Genomic DNA, 22,577 nt, shown 5'->3' on the forward strand with positions numbered 1-22,577 from the left:
TTTTTTATTGCACCAGCTGTAGTTAAAGGAGTTTTTGTAGGTTTAAGCCACTGCACACAGCGAATGTCTACACTAGAAGACACTGGGATTGTGTATGTGGCTCAGGTAGTTAGTTCTGTCTACTGCACAAAATATCACATAATTTATTTTAACTTGATAATTACCACATTCTTACCAATGTGGTAACCAAAGATGGTTAATCACATGCATACTTTTGAAATTAAGTAGAGAAGCAATCAAAAAAAAAAAAAACATCAGGGCTATATCACAAGGGAGTTTTGTCCAGTTTAACTTTGTTCAGTAAAAGTTCCCTCTTCGTGCAGTGTAAGAGTTGCAGTCAAGGGGACTCAACAGTGGAGGAAGAGTATAAGTGCTCAGACTTTTGTCATGGTGGTAAGAGAGCATTTTTCTGTATTTAGAGTGTCTGGAAGATAACATTTCTCCTTGCTTGCTTTGTGAGCAGTGGTATTCACAAAGCATGGTCAAACACGGTCAAAGGCCAGCGGTGTCCTTGTCCGTCTTTCTCTCCACTGCACTGTTATCAATCAGACACGAAGACAGATGGACCAAGATGCACACGCACACATACACGCAAGCGCACGCTCCGAAACTTACACACAGTCCTTTACTGGAAAATGTAAGCAAGTTCCTCTCTTCCACACTGTTGGTTCTCCACCCCTCCATGACTTCAGCTGACTTTTATTCATCATAACTGAATGAAAAATATAGATTTACCCCTGGAGATTAGAACAAAGAAAAAAAATGAATGTATAGACATAAAGGAAATAGAGCATGAAGGAGGGGAAATGTGGAGTGAAAAAAGCGAGTGAAAGAAAGACAGAAAAAAGGGGAGAGACAAGGAGAAAGAGAGCTGGCCTCTCTAAGTGCAGCAGCACACAGGCACAGATCCGTGAGTTCCCAGGCAAGACAGCATGAGCTGCCTATTTGTCAGCATTGATCAACCCATTAAGGGGCTGTGGTGGGAAGCATATTGGTTTTGGAGGCCAAAGGGGCAGGGAGAGACAAAGATAAAGCAAGACGGGGGGTGGTTGAACTCCTTTCAGCCTCGGCAGCCGCACATCTGCAGGATGAAAAAGCCTGTAGTCTTCTTCTCCAATGTCTATGCAGTTCATTTCGCCGGGCCCAACGGGAAGGTAGTAGATGTCATTTGTCTTACAGCATCTCTGGAGGCTCCGCTGTATGTGTTATCTTAGCTTTCTGCCACTGCAATGCTAATAAGAAAGTAGCTAGCTTCTCAGACATACAGAATGTCACTTGTCATCTTCCTCGGTGTGTGCGTGTGTGTGTGTGCATGCGTGCATTTATGTGCGTGTGCACAAAGGGTGGGTGGTGAGGTGGGGGTGGGTCCTGGCCCAAGGGGAAAGCAGGCAGCCTCTTCGCCCAGCCTCTGATGAATTCATATAATTAACTCTGCCTTGATCTGTTGGCTAATCCTGCACTCAGTAATAAGGGATTAAAATGTCACCTAAGCCACCTGCTGTTATTGAGCCCCAAGACTTTTGTGCTTCTGTGTGTGTGTCACAGTGTGTGAGAAAAAGAGAGGAAGAGACAGAACGAGAGAGAGAGAGAGAGAGAGAGAGAGAGGGAGAGAGAGAGAGAGAGGATAAAAGTAAAGTGAACTTCAAAATTTCTGTGCAGTAGGCTTGTGTGTTCGAAACATTCCCTCAGTCTGCTCAAGATAAAGCATGTAGAGGACACTATAAAGTAGCTCGGCAAAGCAGACATCTTAACTCGAGCCATATGCATGTGAGCACGACTCACAACCCCATAGTTTGGCATCAAGCTGAACTCCATAATTTGGCAGGAAGCTGGAGCAGAAGTTGCAGCAGACTCGCTCTGAAAACTCATTGTCACAGTCACTAAAAAGGGACATGAAAGTGGGACATGCTGGAAGGTGGGAGTTGAGAAATCTTTTTTCCCTCCTCTCTCACTATGACCTCCTTGGACCAAGTTAAATAAAAAAGAAAAAAAGAAAAAAGAAAAGAGTGCCAATTGGTTGGCTAACTGCCTGCAGACCAACAGCCAGCTTGCCTTGCCTGCCTGCTGGCCACCTCCACTTGGTTGCCTAGCAACCCCAAGTGTACTTTTGGGTTGTTTAATGACTCTTGTTGCTGCAGTGACTCAGGGGCTACTAATGAAACCTCCTGACCAGTCTCTGCCGTTTAAGATCTGGAAGCTGACTGATCACTGGAAAGGGATCTTGGGACCTGAGTCTACCCTAAACCTCCTGTGATATGCTGTCAGGACACACTCTCACACACACTCTCTCTCACACACACTCTCTCTCTCTCTCTCTCTCACACACACACACACACACACACACACACACACACACACACACACACACACACACACACACACACACACACACACACACACACACACACACACACACACATGTTTGTACTTCTATCTTAGTGAGGACATCCATAGGCGTAATGCATTTCCTAGAGCCTTACCCTAACCTTAACCATCACAACTGATCGCCTAACCCTAATCCTTACCCTAACCCTAACCAAACCTCAATTCATACCTGTTCTCTAAAAACAAGTCTTCACCCTCAAACATGGCTGTTTCAAAGTGAGGACCGGCCAAAATGTCCTCACTTTGTAAAAATGTCCTCACTTTGATAGTTAAATGCAGAAAATGGTTCTCACCATGTAGCAAGTACAAGAACACACACACACACACACACACACACACACACACACACACACACACACGCGCACGCGCAAATGTACACACACAATGTAACTTACATACGACCATAATTTGTTTTACAGCAGATTCACATTCATCAACGTTTCGTCCTTCCTGAACTTGACTCACATGTAAACATATTCAGCGCCATTATCCGGCCAGTATATAGCAGAATAAAATTGGCTATTTCTACCCACTTAACGTGTCCATATGGTGTGGTTTTTTTTTAATATACTGGAAGACACACCATGAGCAGAATAAGCAGTCATCACCAGGCTAAGCATTTCTGCCTTGAAACTACAGTGTGCCAATGGCAGTCTAAAAAAAACATGGTTTCAGACTTCTGAGAAGCGGTGGTGTTGAGTAACATGACATCCTTTTAAAGGGATGAAAGAAAACACATTTGTTTTAAAGGGTTGAATGACTGACCAGAGAGTGACTTTAAGGCCTTCCAAAAAAGTAACAGTTCGGGCCCTTTAAGCTCTTGATACATTCTAAAAGCACAGACTTGGAGCATTACATACTGACTCCATCCTCCCAGAGTCTTAGTGAAACAGCCATCAACACAGAAATGGCTGCAGCGAATCTAAACCAAGTCAAATTTTCCTTTTTTAAACTTATCTTTGTTTCAGGCATGAAAGAAGCAATTAGTCACCTCAGCTTTACTTTTACTATGCCTAAAATTATCCAACACTGGCATTTGAAGAAAATGAATATGTGACCTTTGTATATCTGGTCTTAAGCAAGATAGTCATTGTAACTAGGCAACATGCCCTATATTATTACAATGTGAAAATTTGTGAGCAAGATGTAATTCTAGTTAGTGATAACTCGCAGTACTTCTTTTATTGGCCCTCTCTCTGAGTTCTTTCCATGTGTATGTTTGTGTACAGTTTCATGTGCTTGCCTTTGTGATGTGTCTGTCATCTGGCTAAGCTTTGTTCCAGTGTCACAGCATATTGCTTGGAGAGTACATTACGTCCCCAGGGTGTCACCATGTATACGCTCGTCTATACATGTCCACCATTCTGAGGTCTATATTTAGCAATGGTCTGAGCTCATGTCAACTGCTGTCAAGTGTTGCGTTGCCTGAGGGCCCAACACCCACTGTGCTGCCCTAGCTGACTGATCTGAGTGGGCAGCGCTGTGTGCCATTCACTGGCACTCACATGTTGGACCTGTCCGCATGGCCTAGTTAGAAAGATAGGACCACTGCCAGCTGAAGCCAGAAAAACACAATGCCAAATATAAAACACAATGCCAAATATGACGCACGTGGGTAGCCTCAATAAGCAAGGGTCTTGGAGGGTGGCTCTAAACACCCACCCTTTTCACAGAGCAAAGAGGGGATATTATTCCTGTTTTAGAGAAGCACAGTATCAAGTATTTCTGTTTCCATATGACAACACCAGAGACGACAAACCAGAGGAGTTTTTATTCACAGCAGGCAGTTTTTAAAAGTTTTTTTTTTTAAACTTAGCTTGGCAATATTTTTCCTTTCACATCTCTATAAAATGGCTCTACAAAGGTTGTTTATCCATTCCCTACTACTAACCTTTCATAAACTGTTTCATATCTACGCTGCTCGGTGGCTTTCAATAGTATCCTGGAGGAGGGGGCTTGGGCAGGGAGGAGTTGGCTGGCCAGACCAATAGCATATTGGTCGTGATCTGCAAAAGGGCTTCTGGGTGGAGAGGAGGAAGGGATGAAGGGAGAGTAAGAAGGATTGCTGAGGGTCAGGGATGAGCAGGATATAGCTGGTGACTGGGAGTCTGGAGCCAGGAGGGGACAGGAAGAGCAAGGGCCAGCCAGAAAGGACCTCTCCCGGTGGGGCTGGGAGTGGCTGATGTAATGGCATTAATCTCCAAGTGCCATCTGACACCCCAGTGTGGCTCCGTCATTGAAAAGTGCTAATTCTGCTCAACTGTGAGGGGAATTCAGGCATCTCTAGAGGCAGTGCCCTGGATTAATTAAACACGTTGGCATGGAGTACTGCACAGATTTATCTCTTTTTACGCCATTGTCACTGTTTGATTTTTGTGTTTAGCTCACAGAGCAGGACAAACTCAGGACATGAACACCAGGAACATTGCCACATTTCATGTTTTTTCTCCCCACTTCACATATTGTAGCTGCCACTCCTATTGTTTCCTGCTAACCTGGGATTTCCCTTCTCTTCCTTCCCTCTCTTTCTTTCTCTGCCTCTGCTTCTCTCTCTCCAGATGAACCGGCCCATCCAGGTGAAGCCAGCCGACAGCGAAGGACGAGGAGGTAATTAACCTTCTCCTGGTCTCTGTTGCACACCCCCTTTCAAAAAAACACACACACACGCAAACACACAAATACACTGAACAGCGCTCACGCAATCCTTAATATTCTGCTCTCACTTGAGACACACTGGGAGTTAGTAGAGTAGCCCGTAATATAGGTCACTTGCTTCTATTGACTTCCCATCTGTGCCAGCAGAGGGGCTGTCTCAGGTTCACAGTCACTGGGAGCAGTTCAAAGACAAGACAGAGAGACATGGAGAGAAAAAAGAAATAAAATAGAGAGAATGGAGAAGAATAGAGAGTGGAAGATATGCACCCCTCAATTCCCACAAAGTGATAATAAAGTCTATGTACAGACAAGATGAGAATACACTCAAAGATACACAAACACAGATAAACATAAACACATAAACTTACAGAAAGTGACCACATTTACTACTTGGAGAGAGAGACTATCAGTTTTATGTATGCTGATCTAAGAAGTTTGGAACTCTTATTGTATGCTCCGAATCTGTTTTGTCTAAAAATAAAAGGACAACTAATTGATTGGACCAAGAAAAACTCTATAGTATAAAGGATGATCAAAAAGCTCTGAGACTGTGCCTCTAAAAATCAAATAGCATACCACATTTAAATTTGGTCATCGTCTTTGTAGTCTCCCCGTGAAGCGATACAGGCGCTCCGAGTGCTTCTACAACGCTTCAAATGCTCCCTGGAAGTTCTTTTATGTAAACATGTCAAGCACCATCAGCAATGAGCACTAGATCCTCTAAATTGTGTCAAAACAGCGCCCTCTCAACTGGTGTTTGAATTTTGGGGAGGCGAAAAAAGTCACAGGGAGCCAAATCCAGCGAGTAGAGCAGGTGGAAAGTGATGATTGTGTTGTTGTGGTTAAAAAAGTCATGCAGAATCACTGCGCTGTGGTCTGACATGCAGCACATTCTATGTGCTATCATGCCACAGTTCAGGTCGAATGTTCTCTTTCAAACACCTTGCAGTAGAATCCTGCCTTGGCCGTAGGCACAGTCCAACACTGGAGGGTTGATGCACAGCAACCTGAACGTTAAGAGAACAATGAGCATGCCCCTTAATGCGCTCCTTATCTAATATGTCTTGTCTGATTTTGGAAACTCATTTACTATAAAAACAGCAGTTTCTTCTCTTGGTGGTAGCCAAAGACTCAATTTTCATCATGAGTGATGATCCTCGGCATGAAGGTGGGCTCATCATGGGCTGCTGACTGACACAGAATTTGACGTTTTGTTTAGTACACTAGTTTGCAGTCCATGGAGAATTTGGTAGTGCACACCCATCAGTGGTCACAGAAACATGTGAAACAGGTCCTGCTGTTGCTAGCACACTATCACACAGGATGCTAACTAATGACATTTGCTGCTTTCACGTGACCATAACGCACTTTGTGCTAATGCACCATAGAAAGTATTGGAACTTTTGGTTACTCTTTGTACCTTGCTGTCTATCTACCCGTCTTCCTGCCTACGTCCCTGGCCGTCTTCTTATCAATGTATCTGTCACACAATTACACAGACACAAACTGTCTAAAAGTGAACTGAGGCAATATTAGTTTAATTCCTACTGTGATACTAAACCTCCAGTTGAACTCAATTTACACACTGTATCTGTATTCTTAAAAAAAAAAAAACTAAAGCCATGTGTTTAGACACGAATTGTTAAATTAAAATATGCAAATCTGCTTTGACATTGTGCTGATTCTCTTGCACAGCTTCCGCCCTCCACTTCCAGTCTGACTGAGATGGTGATTGACCAGATCATTCTGAAACCATTTGTGACTAACATCACTGAGGTTAATGCAGATTAAGCCAGTTAAAGATTTACACGGGCTGAATTGGATCTAATTGGACCGGTCCATGTCAGCCCTGTGCTTTCACTTCAGAGTGGTGATTTAGACTGCCTAGGTCAGATTAGACTGAGCCACTTGGCTGATTTATGTGGTCAAGTCTGAATCAGATGGCCCATTTCTATTGCCACACACACCCCCATGTAGATCTTATTTTTGTCATGGCGGCACTTTAATTAACGGCCATCTAAAAACAGGCAAAGTCTGACCGACAAGGCCTGGGAGAGAGCCAATCGGCATTCTCACCAAGATAAATTGGATCTCTGGGCTTAAGAGGGGAGGATGGATGGGTCCCAATATCAATTACTACCCTTTTTTCGGCAGAAAGAGAAGGGAGACAAACAGGCAGTGTGAATGAAATACAGAGGGCTCTTACGCTGGCACAGCCCCCGCTAGTCTGTCAGATGAACTTTCTATATAGGAGGACAGGATAGGACACAGCACAGAATGAAATAAGACCAAGCAGACAGGCCCCAACAGAGATATTGAGCGTTAATGGCAACAGGAAGTCAGCAGACAGGCCAGGGAAGTAAACCACAGTCGTGGCTGACAATGAAATGAGATTTACTATGAAGGCTTGTGGTTAAAGGAAAATAGACATCCCAGCTTGGGCTGACTAAAGGAGAGAAAGTAGCCAGAGATTCATATATAGAAGGCTGAGGGCCAGTCAGGTGCACCAATCCCACTGGGGGCCTCCAGACTTGTCAAACCCAGGGCTGAACCGGGACATTTGCACCTCTAGAATCGAGTCACATTTATCACTACCAAGACACTAGCAATTATCTGTCATGGGAACTTGTGCAGGGGTCTCGATTACGTGCCTGTGCAGGCATTAGGGCCCATTACTCCATTTGGAGACTCCAGTAGCCCCTCTTTTGTTCACTGTGTCCCTGAGAGACGTCAACTCTCCAGGGATATGGAAGTGTCAGGAGGAGAAGCAAAAGCAGTGCTCAGAAAATGACTAGGGGGTGCCTGGCGCCACACAATCCTGCCACTCGGCTGCCATTGTGGATCGCAGACCCGATTCCCTGGCTGTCTATTACAATGACTCACATCTTACGTTATTTTTATTCCTTGGATTTTCAGGAAGAATGGAGCCTGGGCGGGACGCTTCACAGCCTTTAAATCTATTTCTGTCCCCTGAGTCAAATGACCTCTTGTCCACTAATTCGATATCTAAGCGGTGTGCCTAACACTAGTTTTTCTGCACAATTCTGCCCTATTATTCCATGATTTGGAATCAGAAATATTGAGACACAAACAAGGCATTCATCATTTGGTCAGTGGAGGTTGCTGGAAAAGCAGCCACCACTATATTTCCACTTGAAACCCAAGCAATTTGCTTCTGTCCAAAACAGACAGAAATGAGGAACAGTAGACATCTCTTGGTCCTCCCCTATTGCCTCCTTAGTTTCTTTTTCTCCCTCTCTCTCTCTCTCTCTCATTGGTACTGCAGTGCAAAAGGGGAGATGAAGCAAGTGATAGAGAGAGAAGTGGGGATTCAGTACAAGGCCCATGGAGGAATGCAAGAGAGTGAGAGATGGAAGACAAAAAGAGCGAGAGGGGAAGAGACGACAGGATGAGAAAGTTAACGGAGGGTGATGGAGGCAGCTGAGTGAATCTCAGCAGTAAATCATCTCAGAGCCGCCCCATCCCTATCTCCGCCTCGCCTCGCCAGGAATCTTTTTCCCCCTGACCTTGTCTGCCGCTGTGTCTGTGAAGAAAAGATGGGCCCAGATTATCTATGATTGGAGATGGCCATTATCTAAACACAATCTTGGAGCCAGGTCCCACTCCTCTAGCCACTGCTGTGAGACTGGAGACCACACTGATGAGAAGAAAGATGATGGGTCAGCCAGCAACACCCTCTCCTTTTATTAACTCTGATAAGATGGTTTCAACACTCTCCTGAAATGCCCAGCAACCTCCATCAACATCGACTTTTTCACAATCTGCCATTCACAGTGCATTTGTCTACACAGTCTTCTTACCCTACTTGTTTATTAGCTCCCGATACTTTTGCTTTATTGGATACTTATACAGTGCCAGGAGCATTGCCATCCCTATATTTGATACTCAACGGCCCTGTGTGAGCCTTTTTAATATCTTGTCCATGCCTTTTGTCTGTCTGGCTGAGGGGAGTCGTTGTGAATGGGTCGTGTTTGTCCTTGCCAACCTGCTGCTCTTCAGAAGACTGACCTCAGTCGGCCAGTGGAGAGATTGACAGGACCTTAAGATGTTGCACACTGTGCTGTCATGCCCCACCCCAGCAGGTAGGGAAGAGTGAGGGCTGCTGGCTGGTTCAGTCTGGCAGGCCACGGGGGAGGAGCTGTCTAGAGGCACCTCACACCCACAGAGGAGTGCGCACCACTTTACATGCAAATGAAGCCAAAAGATCCCTCTGTGCCTCTGGACACGATTGTGCAAAACTCTAAAAAGTCAAGAAGAATCCTGGTAGTGGCTGATATATACACTGAGACATGTAGAGACATGGGGACACATGGACACAAAGGAATGGCAGGATTTCCAACAGTGACCATTCCAGGATATTAATTCACTTTTATTATTAAAAAAGTTTTAAGGTACTAATTTAAATTATTTCTAATGAGCTTCATGATTAGACATCACCATCAAAAATATGTTTCTAAAGCAGAAAAAAAAAAGAGGTGGCTGTAGTGGGCACTTTCCCACAGGATTTCTTGATAGTTCTCTGTTGGTTTTTGATCATATGTAGCAGAAGGTTTAAAGCTTCCCTCCCACTCCGTTGGATAAATGGATGTGACAGCACTAGTGCTATGAGTAATGCATTTACAAACACAAAGCCGGTATCCTCTCATCATGCTTGATACGCTGACAATTTGAGTGTTTGTTCTCCTCTGATTATTCCATTTACCACCTCACTATACTGGATAATCCACTTGCATACATCAGATAGGGACCAGAAGCAGAAACGTTTAGTGTGTGGTTGCACATTATTTTCACTGGGATAGGGTCTAATTACTTCTGTTAGTTGGGTAGGAACTAAACATGAGTTAGAAGGAGAATGGGGCTTATTAAGTAGTTGAAGGAGTTGTGTAAAGGCAAAGGGAAAGCTTTGGGGAGTTGAGAAATGCAGCTCCACAGATATACACATTAAGCTTGTTGTTTTAGTTGTTTTACAGTTAACTCTCTATTCACTACAATGCTTCAACTTCAACACATATTGCACTTTAACTGTATACAAAGCCTGATTTATTAAAGATCCCCTCCAGGCATAGAGAAATACTCTAAATGACATCTTTCTTTACTAAAAAAAAATCCAGCATCTACAAATATGCAGTTAGCTTTTTCATTATTATTATTTCAAATGTTAAACTAATGGACACAAGATGTCTCCTATGTCACCAACAGTTAATTCTCAGTGCATCTACAAAGCTCTTTTCCACCGCACAAATATGTGAGATTATTCAGGGTGGGTTGAACTTTTATTTAGCATTTTTCGACTGCGAGGACTGCCCCTGTGAAACCTTATTTGGGGTCACTTTCGTGGTAGATCAAGTTTTTATCCATTTAGCAGCCCTAAATAAACATCTGTGCAAGGCTTCACACTAATTGGGTAAAGTTGGAGAAAACAGCGCTGATTGGTTAAATCCAGAAAAGGCATAAGGAAACATTTCTTCTACCCTCTCAATTTCCTTGTTTAGTAGCCGGCTTCTCCTCTTTAACATGTAAAATAGGCTAAATAGGCTGACATAAACCCTCCATTGCCCTTTTTCCAGTATGCTCATAGAAGTAGAATTACATCCAGTAACTATTGGTCGATTTTTGGCACACTGGGAGATGCAGTCGAAGCTTTCGTATCCCATACCACACTGAAAAGAGGAAAGTAGATAGGGTTGATTAGAGGGGTCATTTCTGTAAATGTTTGTGCAAACGCACACCTGTCCCAAGTTTCTGCAGTGGAAAGACACTATAACTTGCCTACTGAACCAAGACCAGTTTCTACACAGGTTTTGTGTCACAAATACAGCTTACTAGTTCACACTAAAAACTTAAATTAGATAGGTTAGCACAGAGAAATCCTCCAATTTCAGCCGAACAAAACAGACACAACGGATGAAAACACATTCTGCACAGTGAAGGTCAAACTTCTGTCAACAGTAACAACAACCAAAACACATTTGAGTGGAGGAGGTGTTTTCATTTTTAACTTAGAAAAAACCCTGAACTGATAACAAAAGGATAGGACAGCAAAAGGAAATTGGTTGAGTAAGTGCATAACTGTGACATTATTCAGTATTCCTCTTAAATATTGTACTTCATCTAGCAATATTGGTATTTTTTTAATGAAATGATTTGTGTAATTAAAAGCACTTGCTTGTACTCCTGATGTCTCAAAAAGATGGCATTCATGCCAACAGCTACTATTTCTAAAATGAATCAGTCCATGGAACTGAAACAAGTGAAGAATGTTGATTAATTCAACTGACTAGGTACCATGGCTTTGTGAGATCTTGCTTTACTGAAAACAGCGTAGATTCTCCAATTGCTATTTTAAACTATACATGCTGATTTCATTATGTAAACACAGATAATATTAAGTTGTTTTTTTTAAATCATCAGCACCGTCTGAAAGTTCTCTCTCTGGACACAAGCTTTTGCACAATGGGGGACACACATTTCTAATACATGAGAAGTCTGCTGATTTTTTAGTCTTAGTGCATCCAGTTGTGATTTGAGTTGTTTTTATCTGGTTCATCTAAACCCAGTGTACGTGCAAACCCCTGTGGCAAGTCCTCTTCTACTTCTGCTGAGGTCAAAAATGAAACTGATAGTACCCAGATGACAAGAAATAAAAGCTTTGATCTAGCATGTTATATTATCAAACTTGTTCTACTGTGGCTTTTGTTCTGTTTACATGTCTGACCTAGAACTGATATTAAATAAATGAGGTGTGTGCTGCTATTTAAAGATAATTTATTGCTCCCTAAGACGAAATTCAATTTGTACATGTGTAGCCATGTCGTCTGTTTCCAGGACCCTTCATTTTCACGTCTTTATAAGTTTGCAACTAGTGCTTTTGTCATATAAGTGCCTAATTTGTTTATAATTTTACCAGTGATTGAGCATTATTTTTACTGTCAGTGATTGCTTCTCTAAGATAGGATTAATCTGTTCATGAGCTGCTTTCAACAAAATGTCTTCCACAAGAAACATAATAACAATGTATCCATTTATCTGAAAAAAAAAGGTATGAAGTGGCATAACATTTCAGCAACTAAATAAGGTTTGAAGGAGGCGAGTTATTACCTGAAGTTGCTGGGTAATGGTAAATTCAGTCGAATGTGAAAGTGTGGTCAGATAACGTGCTACATAACAAAAGAATGTCTCTGACAACTTCAAATGTATCCAAAAAGAAGATATTCTTGGATTTTGTTTTTCTCCATGATTTGTAAATATTTAACATTCATTATCTAAAAAGCTCATACTAAAATCAAATGGCATATTTTAATTCTCAGCAGACTCTTGTCGTCTCCACACAACAGGGAAATACACTAGATGATTAAACACAAAGTCAAACTCAATATTAAGCAGCAGTTCCCCCACATTTTGTGCACCCAGTCTGTACGCCTACATGCGTCAGCGTGTCTGGTGGCGGGCCTCCCAGGCAGCAGCGTACCAGCATCAGGCTTTTTCTAATGAGTCCATAAGAAGCACAACTTCTTTGTTGTGCTGCCTGGAACATTACTCTGCATTTGAAATGCACCCAGCGGACTAGCATGCATCTTTTATCGTTGGATGCAGCTGTCCATGCTTTCTGAACACTTACTACTACCAAGCTTCCCTGACTATACTGCCAGCGGGCAATAAGTGATAGAACCATGAAAAAAAAAAACAGAGAGAGAGAAAAATATTTACCACGACACAGGAGCAGGAGAATACTTCTTTAAAGAGAATATTCCCATTATTGGCAAACAAAAGCAGAAACTTTTGAAAAGTAGACTTCACAGCAACTGATTCCTTGCCTGGAGAGACAGAGAAGGGTGAGGGATGACAATAAAGAGTAAAGAGGAAGATGTGCAGGGAGCAATAGGGAGACAAAAGGAGAAGCAGAGAAAAAGAAAAGCACAATCTATATGCATATACCGCAGCCTACAACACAAGTAGCACTTTATTCCAGAGGGAGAAGCATCAATCTTGACAGCATATGGCGTCTGTGCAAAATCCATTAATTTTTAATATACCGGGCACTGAAATGAAAAGGCTTCCTGAGACAAGCAATTGTCAGATGTCAGTAGTGTTTTGATAACTTTTTTGATCTCCTTTTTTATTTGCATTCATAAAACGGGGCTGTCCACATGCCACCTCAGTTTGGACATGGCTGGAGACTGACATGGAACCATTTTCCACACAATTGCTCCCATCTTCAGTCAGGAGACGAAGCACTGGGGGGAGTCAAAAAATAAAATAAATAAAGTGTGGATGACAGTGTGTGTGTGAGAGGAAGTGAGTGTGCACTGGCTGAGGCCTGACATAAAACCTCACTATTTTGTGTTCACATCAGCACCGGCATAGACACAAAGCATACTGTTTATACGGAATATGAATGCCTCCGTGGACACACAGTATGAAATAGTCTACGTATCTTTGAATCAGCTATATCCACACACAGCAGAAATGTTGCAGATATGCATGGTGATTGTGGGTGCAAAATCTAAATAATGTAGCCAGCTTCCCGACTAACATACACGCATGCACACACGTTATTATTTTAAAGTAGTGGCAGTGTTTAAAGAGCAGATTACAAAGGTCTCTTCAGAGTAGAGCAGAGAAGTGCTGTAGAGCTCAAATGTTCTCCAGCTGTGTGGCTCAGCTCTGTTACAAGGATAAGATGAGCCCCTCTCAATGAGAGATAAGTACAAAGAGGTCAAACAGTCAGCTCAACGAGTTTTGTCATACTTCTGTATCCTCAGTCAGTTCCATAGGAAGGTCCTCACCCCTCTTAATGCAAATGCATGACTGTACTAGAGAAGAGTGTTCTTTTTTTTTTCCCCTCCACTCCCCACTTTTAATGGATAACTTGTTGGGCTCATTTAGAGTTGTGGAATCATCTCCTTGTGCAGAGGGTGCATTACAGAATATTTATTCATATTCATAAAACGCCAATTTAAAGCTTGCGAGTGGCCATAGGAGATGAGTGGGAACTTGCAAAATCCAATAAGAGCTGCTTTGGAGACAGGTGCAAAGTGGACTAATTAATAGCAATCTATACACTGGCCAGGGCATGCAGTGGGCCGACTGAGACACTCTTAGGTCAGGCAATGAAAAGATAGCAGCTCCAAATTCATTTTCTCACTGTGGCTCTCCCAAAGGAAGGCTCAGAAGTACACTCACACTTCCTTTAATGCCTTCACTGGGGTGTAATTTATTTTTGCGTTTGCCAGCACATTTGGAAAGTTCATTACCTCGCTCATGGCTTGTTAATTAGCCTTGTAAAGCCGCCATTAGATCTCCTCGGGCCAGGACCGAGATGAGACTTTTGTCCCAAAACATTAACACACTGCAGGAGGCCTGTAAAACTGCACTCTGCCCATTTAAGTTGCAACAGTGACACCTCCGTGAAAACCTGAAAGATGGAGGGGACCATCATGGCAAAGTCACATGCAGTCTGGGCGGGCTGTTGCATCACTTCACCTTTAGTGCCGCAGACAGGGGTCAGGCTTATTTCTCTCCACCACCTGTTCAAGAATGTCTTTACAGTTACGCAGCGCTCCACTGATGCTCGATATCCAGCTAGATGTCTGTCCTCCTGTCGGTCTTTGCTAAATCCCAGTCGATATAAATGGCTGTGGTGATCTCCTCGGGGTTCTCGCTCACTTCCACCCCTGGAGCCTCAACAGGGGAGGAGCAGTAATGAGCAGTAGTATCAGGCTCAGCTGGTGGGTTTAAGGAGCCCTGCTGTGTGAGGCGTGACTACAGGAACATGGACTGACACCACAGCTACAACAGCAGCAGAAGAGACCAGGCAGCGTGGCCTTATTGATTATGCAGGTGCTCATTTGTGTGGCCAAGCGGGTAGCAGGCACGTGTCTCATTTGAACTTTACAGGAATGGAACAGGATCCGATTTCCCCGCTGCAAAAAGGAAGCCCTGGTGCTTTATTTTTAGAACAGCTGCGTCTAATGGGGCCTGGCAGGTACAGGAGGCGTCACATCTGTCGAGGCCCAGGTGATGCTCTCGCCCTACGTTCCTCCCCGCTCCCTACCAGTCAAATGACTCACACTGAAGATCAACAGTGTCATTTCCAATAAACTCTTCTTCCTCTTCCTGCCACTTTCCATCAGTTCTGGCGATAGGTTCTTGCTAGTAGCCATTTCATTCCACAACACAGCGGAATAGGAGATGCATAATGTAAAAGATGTAAAGAAGATGAATGCTCTGTCTAATGCCAGGGCACTGGGAAGATTAATTAGAAAAATCCAGCTTTCTGACCGGCCAAAATTTAGTGGTATGGAGCCCATACATCTGAACGTGAGTGCCCCCTTCTGGAGCTCAGGGAGCAACTAGGACATGGAGTACAAGTGGTCGCAGGAGACCCGAAACCTTCAACATTTCACTCCAGTTGAGTATTTGTAAAAACATTGGGAATAGTTGGAGCTCAATGTCATACAAAATAAAAATTCACACTAGATTTAACCAACATTTCTGAGACCATTCCTTCAACCCTTTTATTTGACCACTAATCCAAGACCTTTAAGAACAATCTTTACAAAATCTGATATTTTAATGAATCATATGCAGCAGTAAGTTAAAGTTTATTGTTGCGCTTTATGCAGAATTAGTCACCATAGAATGAAGACAGCTATATTTTTCTGCAATATAAAAATAAAGTCTCTAATTCATAACACTAAAAAATAAACTAGCAAATACAACCACAACAATCACCAGAAATCTTTAGCAAGGCTCGTGTATCACAATATAAACCACTGTAATGTCTTCTCTTTCCTTCATTGTGAGACATGAGAACTAGTCCTTGTAGCTTTCATAGTTCAAATGTTGCGAATTATAAGCACCATTTTCTATCACAGGGCAAGAGAAAATAATGCAGAAAAAATATTTAACCATAAACAATGTATAGAGGACTATGTAGGAGAATGTAAATCTAGGTAATTCTGGCTTTTGTTTGTGGCAATAATGAAAAATCTGCAAACCTTTGGCTCATAATTATCCACAGAAAACTTCATATTGAAAAGCCTCATCCATTACTTCAGGGGAGTCGAGTATTTGTTCCCAAACACAATCATTCACGCTGAAGAAATGTGGCTTAACCTTTGTCTCCATATGACTTATTTTGCATTATATACCCAACACAAAATGGAGTAGATCAGAAAATGTCAACTTAATTGAGAAAAATGTACACATTGATTAAGACACTGTTCAGTTTGGCTACTTTTCTCGAAGTTATCATCGTGCTGCAAATGTGGGAAGACCTTTAAAACTTCCACAGATATTAGTCACTGCCCACCCTCGACATGGAGCTTGTTATTATAATTCCTACTGCTTTTGTGATGAGAAAATGCAATAACATGTTCTTGTTCCATGTTCCCTTTCAACATGGTGACTTAAGCAACCAGACGATCTAACAGTTTGTCTACCTGAGCAAAATATTCTCGCTCTCTTTCTACCTTTACCTGAAACTCACAGTGCGCCAAACATCATCTGTATCAAACATCACCGCGGCAGACTTGAATAGCTCTCTGGAAACAGGAATATATCTCCCTCATACCGGGGCGGGGTGGCACACCACACAACAGTAAGATCAACAACAACAGCAGCAGCAGCAGCAGCTACAACACAGCAGACTGCTGATAAAAGGGGGGTTTGAGTTGCACAAGTTCCTCTCAGCTCTGCAGAACGGTGCCATCAGCTGTAGCATTTCTCTGTTCTCTCCTCTCTTCCACCCGCCCTCCTCCCTCTTCCTCCCCCTTCCTCCCCCTCTCTCTATTCCTATCCAGAAGACAGGAAGCTGTTTGTGGGGATGCTCGGCAAGCAGCAGAGCGAGGACGATGTCCGGCGGCTGTTCGAGACCTTCGGCCAGATCGAGGAGTGCACCGTCCTGCGAGGGCCTGATGGGGCCAGTAAGGGTCAGAGCCCACACACCTCCCACTCCTTTTTCTCCCCCTCCGTCTGTCCCTCTTAATCCCTTTGTCTGTCTATATGTGTGCTGTTTCTCTTTCTGCTCTTTGCATTTTCAGAGCCATGCTTCACCTGCGGTACACTCATTGACATTGTCTGTGATCCACTCTGCTCTTCTGAATAACTCATCCTCCCCTTCAGCTACTGTGTTTTTTCACTGCCTCTTATGTGTCGCGCTCGCATTTCTTTCATACCTCATTGTCACCGCGCTCCGACACTTCCTGCCTCCCACTTTCTTTTTCTCACTACTTTTTGTATTACCCCCTCCTCCCCACTTTTTTTTTGTTCTCGCTCCTCTCTCCCTTTTTTCTTTCCTTCCCAAACTTCTTATGTTGTCTCTTCATCACGGCAGCTCCTCTCACCCTGGGCTTGTACTCAGCAAATACATCATACAACACCTCGTCTTTCTGCTCACCCCTCTCCTCCTCCTCCTCCTCCTCCTTGTCCTGTTATCTGAAAAGCGGAGGGGTGTAATCATGTTTGTTTCCCACAGTCCCATCATCCCTCCCCAGAGACACCATTGGACGATAATGTCCTACTGTAAATAAAACAGCCAGGCTCTGGGTTTTGCTGCTGTCACTCACTGTGCGGCAGATTTGCCTGCATTCAGGAACAGCTTATGCATTCATGTCTGTGGCTTATGTGCTATTTGGTTAGTAGAGCGTGGTCAAATTAAAGATTGCTGGAAAATGTGCGATGCAGGTGGGATTGTTCTGAGGGTGCAAAGGGGCTCCCAATCATCCTGTGATGGATCTCTGTCTCACAGCCACATTTGGAGCGATAACGCCAATGATATTGCTCTGAACCTCTACCTTCTTCTTCTCTCTGTTGACTATGATTTATTCTTCTATATGAAGCTTCTGAATGTGTGAGAGGGATGTGTGGGAAAGGCAAGGGAGGGGTTGATAATGTGCAATCTTGCAAAGCCTTCTGAGTATATCAAAGAGAAAGCCTGGCTATACTGAACCACACACCTATCTGTGTCTACATCTGTTCCTCTCACTGTTAATCCCGGGTCTATTGCTCTGCGTCGCCCCACCGGCCCAATACCTTTCTTTTTCCCTAGCTTGTTTCCTCTTTTGCTGTCTCTCCCTTCCTATCTGGCTCCCTGTCTTCCTGTCTGCTCAGATGCCTCAAGCTGATTGACAGCACATAAAATGAAATAAGGCCGGTGCTGGTGTGTCAGACAGGAGCTAGTTTTCCCCCTCATTCGCGTTTTTACTCTTTTTCACCCTCCTGTGCCCCTCACCTCAACTCTTTCTTTCTCTCTCTCGCTCTTCACATGCCATACGCTTCCAGCTTTGGTATTTGTCTCTATTATCACTGACTTGATCATTCCCTTTTCTTCAAGTTTCACTGCTATGAAATGGAAAACTGTAGAGTAATGTTAACTCTGAATGCCACCTCCAGACAAAGGTCTCATATATAGGTATCTGGTCCTATCAGTCACTGTGCAACAGTCCCACGCAATCATTACGGGATGTTACGGCAAATTATTTTGCCAGTCGCCTCGCTTGGGATGAGGTTCCCGTAATTTGAATGAGACAGACCTTGAAATTGACAGTGCTATCTGTTCCATGGTAGAGGCTTTGTCCCCTGTTGATGTAAATTTACGCTACTCAGAGGCTTTTCAGCACCCCTCTTCACCCAATAAAAAGGCCGAGAAGTTTAACATCCATCTCTCTATGGCGCTGCTCCTCAAAGTACTTTCAAAGTGCAACACTTGCTGCCAGAGTTGAATAGAGCCTCGAATTGTCAGGAATAATAGAGAGATGGCTTTTAGGTCTATAATTAAGTTGTGTTATAAATGTCACCCATCCAGAGGGATGGAATTCATGCATACATATTATTACCCCGGGAATTCAAAAGGCAGTGCAGATCCTCCCGCTTGAAAGCAATACAATCTCTCTTTTTCCTTTTTCCCCAACTCATTCTGAGCCATCAAATTCAAAAACTCAAATGTGCACTATAATTTATGAGGCTGTAGCATTTCCAATTCTTTTGAGATGTTGTGCTCTGTGTCCCTTAACTTTTTTTAGGTCAGCAAAAGCAAGGCTACAGCGCCGTTTTCTGATGAGAAATCTGAGGACATTGTATGTTCAACATGACTTTGGCACTGACGGTGTATGCCAAGCCCTGCAGTTAGTGTGTCTGCTCTGTTTGGGCCAAGCTGCTGAGGTCACTGGGACCCTGGCACAATATTCAATTGCCTCGTTAGGGAACCAGCAGCAAGTTTTGCTGTCTTGCAAAATCAAAAAGCTTTTGTGACAACAAACTGGCCCTTAAAATTTCTGCTACAAAGGTTAAATGTGGTTGTTCCTTTTTAAAAACAGAGTGGCAGTCAAATGGGACACAGTGGGCCGATGCATTTCAGTCGGACAAATGAAGATCTTTCTTGCCTCTACCCGGAGGGACGTTTACGTGAAGTAAAAGGGTGCTAGAGTGCTGTGACAGTATCAAAGGCTTCTTTGACTTATCCGTTTGCCTCTGTAGATCTATGCAGCTTTGAGGACATTTGACAGTACAGAAAACACATGGCCTTTACAACTCACCACGTTTCCGCACACAACAGTTTAAAATGCTCGACATTTATCATGTGACTTGAATGTGGAAAGAAAAGCCTCAGGTAAAGGTGGAAATTGCCCCCCATTGATTGCACACACACTGCATGTGTCTCAGTTCAACCTTTTTGATTTTGACAGAAAATTATTAATTTGTTTGTTGGGAAAGCAAATCTGACTCCTGAGATGTAGAAGTGAATGGGTTGCTGCCAGACACAGAATATCTCCTGAGCCTACCTATCAGTGTTTGTAGATTGAATGAATCATCACAACTCCTTTGGTAATGTAGAACAGAGTGATTGTTTGAATATGTGCAACCTTTTTTCAAATAGGTATCAGCAGTTCACAGGAATATAGGGACTAAACCCAGGAAAAGCCTGTCTGGTTCTAAGACACCACTGCTATTCGATTAATGGGAAGTGGGCAGAATTAATCCACGGGTTTGTTAATTAGGTATCTCTTGACTTAACACATGAGCTACCTGAAGGCAAGGATAAGAATAGGACATAACAGAATACCCTCTGCAGTCTATGACGACCATAAAGCTTAGAGAAATAGCTCTTTTTTAATTTAATGGCTTTTGGAAAAATTACCACATTTCAGTTCCACTGTACTTCAGGTCAGTAGCTTTCTCTTTATGTTATGTTAGTTTAATGTCTGTCCTTACCTACACACTGAAACACTGTTTCATCCTGTTGTCATGATATGTACACTTCTAAAATTTATATTATGCATTATTAACAACCTCATTTTTTTGTTGCTAATATCATTTGAATTGGTAATGCAATGAGTCTCCAGAATAATGCTACCAATGCCTGTTCCCTTGTCTTCTGGCCAACTTTTCATGTTGACTTTTCCTATTGCGCATTAACTACACAACAGATTTAAGATGATTTGAATGCCCCTTGAGCAAAGCCCCCCATCTGAAATTATATGCGCGCAAAGATTCGGTTAGATAGGCAGATTATAATACTATGCCTTTGTCATCATAATCTCTTTTATGAGTGACTGCACACAAATCACAATGTGTAAATATTAAACAGATTAATAATCACAAACAAGTCAGGATAGTAAATGCCTTGGCTCCATGCGCTAAAGTGGGGTGGGTCAAATTAGAAATGGGCAAGGGACAGGATGTTCCAAGCAGCAAATGCCTTCACAACAATTAAACTGATTTATTCAGAGTTATGCACGCAACACACAAATGGCAGAATATATTTACAAAGCAGATAACATGAAAACAATGATATTGAATATTTTTTTCATCCCGACATTCAATGCCATCTTGCTCTATTTTTCTCTCTTTCTGTGTATACAGGCTGTGCCTTTGTCAAGTTCTCCAGCCACGCAGAAGCGCAGGCCGCCATCAACAGCTTGCATGGTGGACAGACTATGCCTGTAAGTAACACACTTAAAACAAGTGCTTTCATAAAAATACAGTTGATGTTTATTTAATGCACTTGCCAACAACTGTTTTCACCCTTGATGTTGCCATATTTAGAGGTAGGTTCTCTATAAGGCCAGTTGTTTTTCCTGTGGACTTTGTTTTATAAAGGTTTAAAGAAGACTACTCTAAAGTTTACAATAAGTCTGGGGAACTTTCTAACTCTTTCTGCACTGTTAGAGACAGACACTGACCAGGTCTTCCTTTAAAGTTTTCTTTTCCCCACATATGCTCCCATTGAAGGTTGCATGCCTCTTCTTGAAATTCAGTACTGAGTGTCTTTGTCTTTTTTATGTCTTAGAAAACAATCTCATATATTCAGGACAAAAACATAAACCAGAATACATACATATCTCTGTATGGTCACCACAGTGACTCTTTTCAAACCAAATCCGCAGCCCAGACTCACATACGTTCTCGCTATGCACTATCACACACACCACACAAACGATTCTCACAGTCAGCATCCGCTACCTTAAAGTGCACAGCTGCATACTCTGTATCTCTATCTTTTCACTCAATATCCATTTCCTTCTCTTGCTATTCAAACTACTTTTTCAGCAGACAGATATAGAGTGTTTACATTCACAGTCTTATAAAGATATGATTACCGTGCACTGCACATGAATCCTTGAATGTGTCCTCAGCAGACATTGTACTGTATATGCTAATATGTTATTTATAAAAGTTGAAATTGAAGGAAAGGTACAGGTTGAATGATGGAAATTGAAAAACGAGGAACTGTGCATTTATAGTAGAGGCATTATATGGGATGATACTGGAGGTGTGAGTTTGTTCTGAGGTGCATTTCATTTGTTGCTCACTATGTGGTGAATATAAAGAATAAAAAGCACATAAAGCATTTCGCTTTAGATAGTACATGGATATAGCAAATAATTAATTGCAACAACTAGTCTGATAATTTATTCCACTTATTCCCGCTTCAAATTGTATGCAACTAGATGCATTGAACATTAAAATTTGATTTGTTAATACTTCCAGGAGAGAATGACAAAGAAATATGCTCTGTTATTAGAGCTCACATTTAAAAAAAACTCTCCTACTGACATGTCTAGTAGGAACAGACCAATATTTTTGGATTTGTCTTTCTTGCTATATATTGACAAAGTAAAATTCACTGACATTTCAGTCAAAAATATCTGCAACAGGGTAATGTAGGAAATGTGCTAAATATAAAAGTAAGGTGATATGGAACACTGCCGCAATTGTGCATGGGCATAAGATTAACATTAAGTAATTTTGTCATGTCTTAATGTGTGTAGGTTTTTATGCAAGTCGTTCTCGTTCTAGCTGTCCACTGAAATTATGTTGACTGTGAAAAAGCCAATAGGAAGCTGCTATAAGACATCCTGATGCAACTTTGATGATGCAGACTAAAATGTCTGACAACTAACAACCAGTCAGTGAGCTCAAAAGGATGTTTTTTTTCCCACAAGTGGGAGAATAGAGAAACAGAACATTTTGAGCTATTTAGAAACAAGAACAAATCAAAACATGAATGCATA

General features: G+C 42.5%; 2 protein-coding genes across 20 annotated transcripts in view; both read left to right on the forward strand.

Moving 5' to 3' along the window:
- LOC110959593 (protein mono-ADP-ribosyltransferase PARP6) overlaps positions 1-22,577 on the forward strand; it is a 331,374-nt gene that overhangs the window by 147,192 nt on the left and 161,605 nt on the right. The gene's annotated exons all lie outside the window — the stretch shown is intronic.
- The window catches only part of celf6 (CUGBP Elav-like family member 6), a 145,235-nt gene that overhangs the window by 86,504 nt on the left and 36,154 nt on the right, over positions 1-22,577 (forward strand). For 7 of the 12 annotated variants that reach the window (XR_007937626.1, XM_051938714.1, XM_022206495.2 and 4 more), the window contains exons 3-5: positions 4,944-4,992; positions 16,866-16,994; positions 20,926-21,005. Coding sequence is in view for 11 of the 12 variants with exons in the window: in XM_051938714.1 (XP_051794674.1) it covers positions 4,944-4,992; positions 16,866-16,994; positions 20,926-21,005 (258 nt within the window). In the remaining variant the exon portion in view is untranslated. The remainder of the gene's footprint in view (positions 1-4,943; positions 4,993-16,865; positions 16,995-20,925; positions 21,006-22,577) is intronic. The other 5 variants (XM_022206497.2, XM_022206500.2, XM_051938707.1 and 2 more) reach the window with 3 other exon arrangements.

The sequence above is a fragment of the Acanthochromis polyacanthus genome, chromosome 2 (assembly GCF_021347895.1).
Source record: "Acanthochromis polyacanthus isolate Apoly-LR-REF ecotype Palm Island chromosome 2, KAUST_Apoly_ChrSc, whole genome shotgun sequence".
Lineage (NCBI taxonomy): Eukaryota > Metazoa > Chordata > Actinopteri > Pomacentridae > Acanthochromis > Acanthochromis polyacanthus.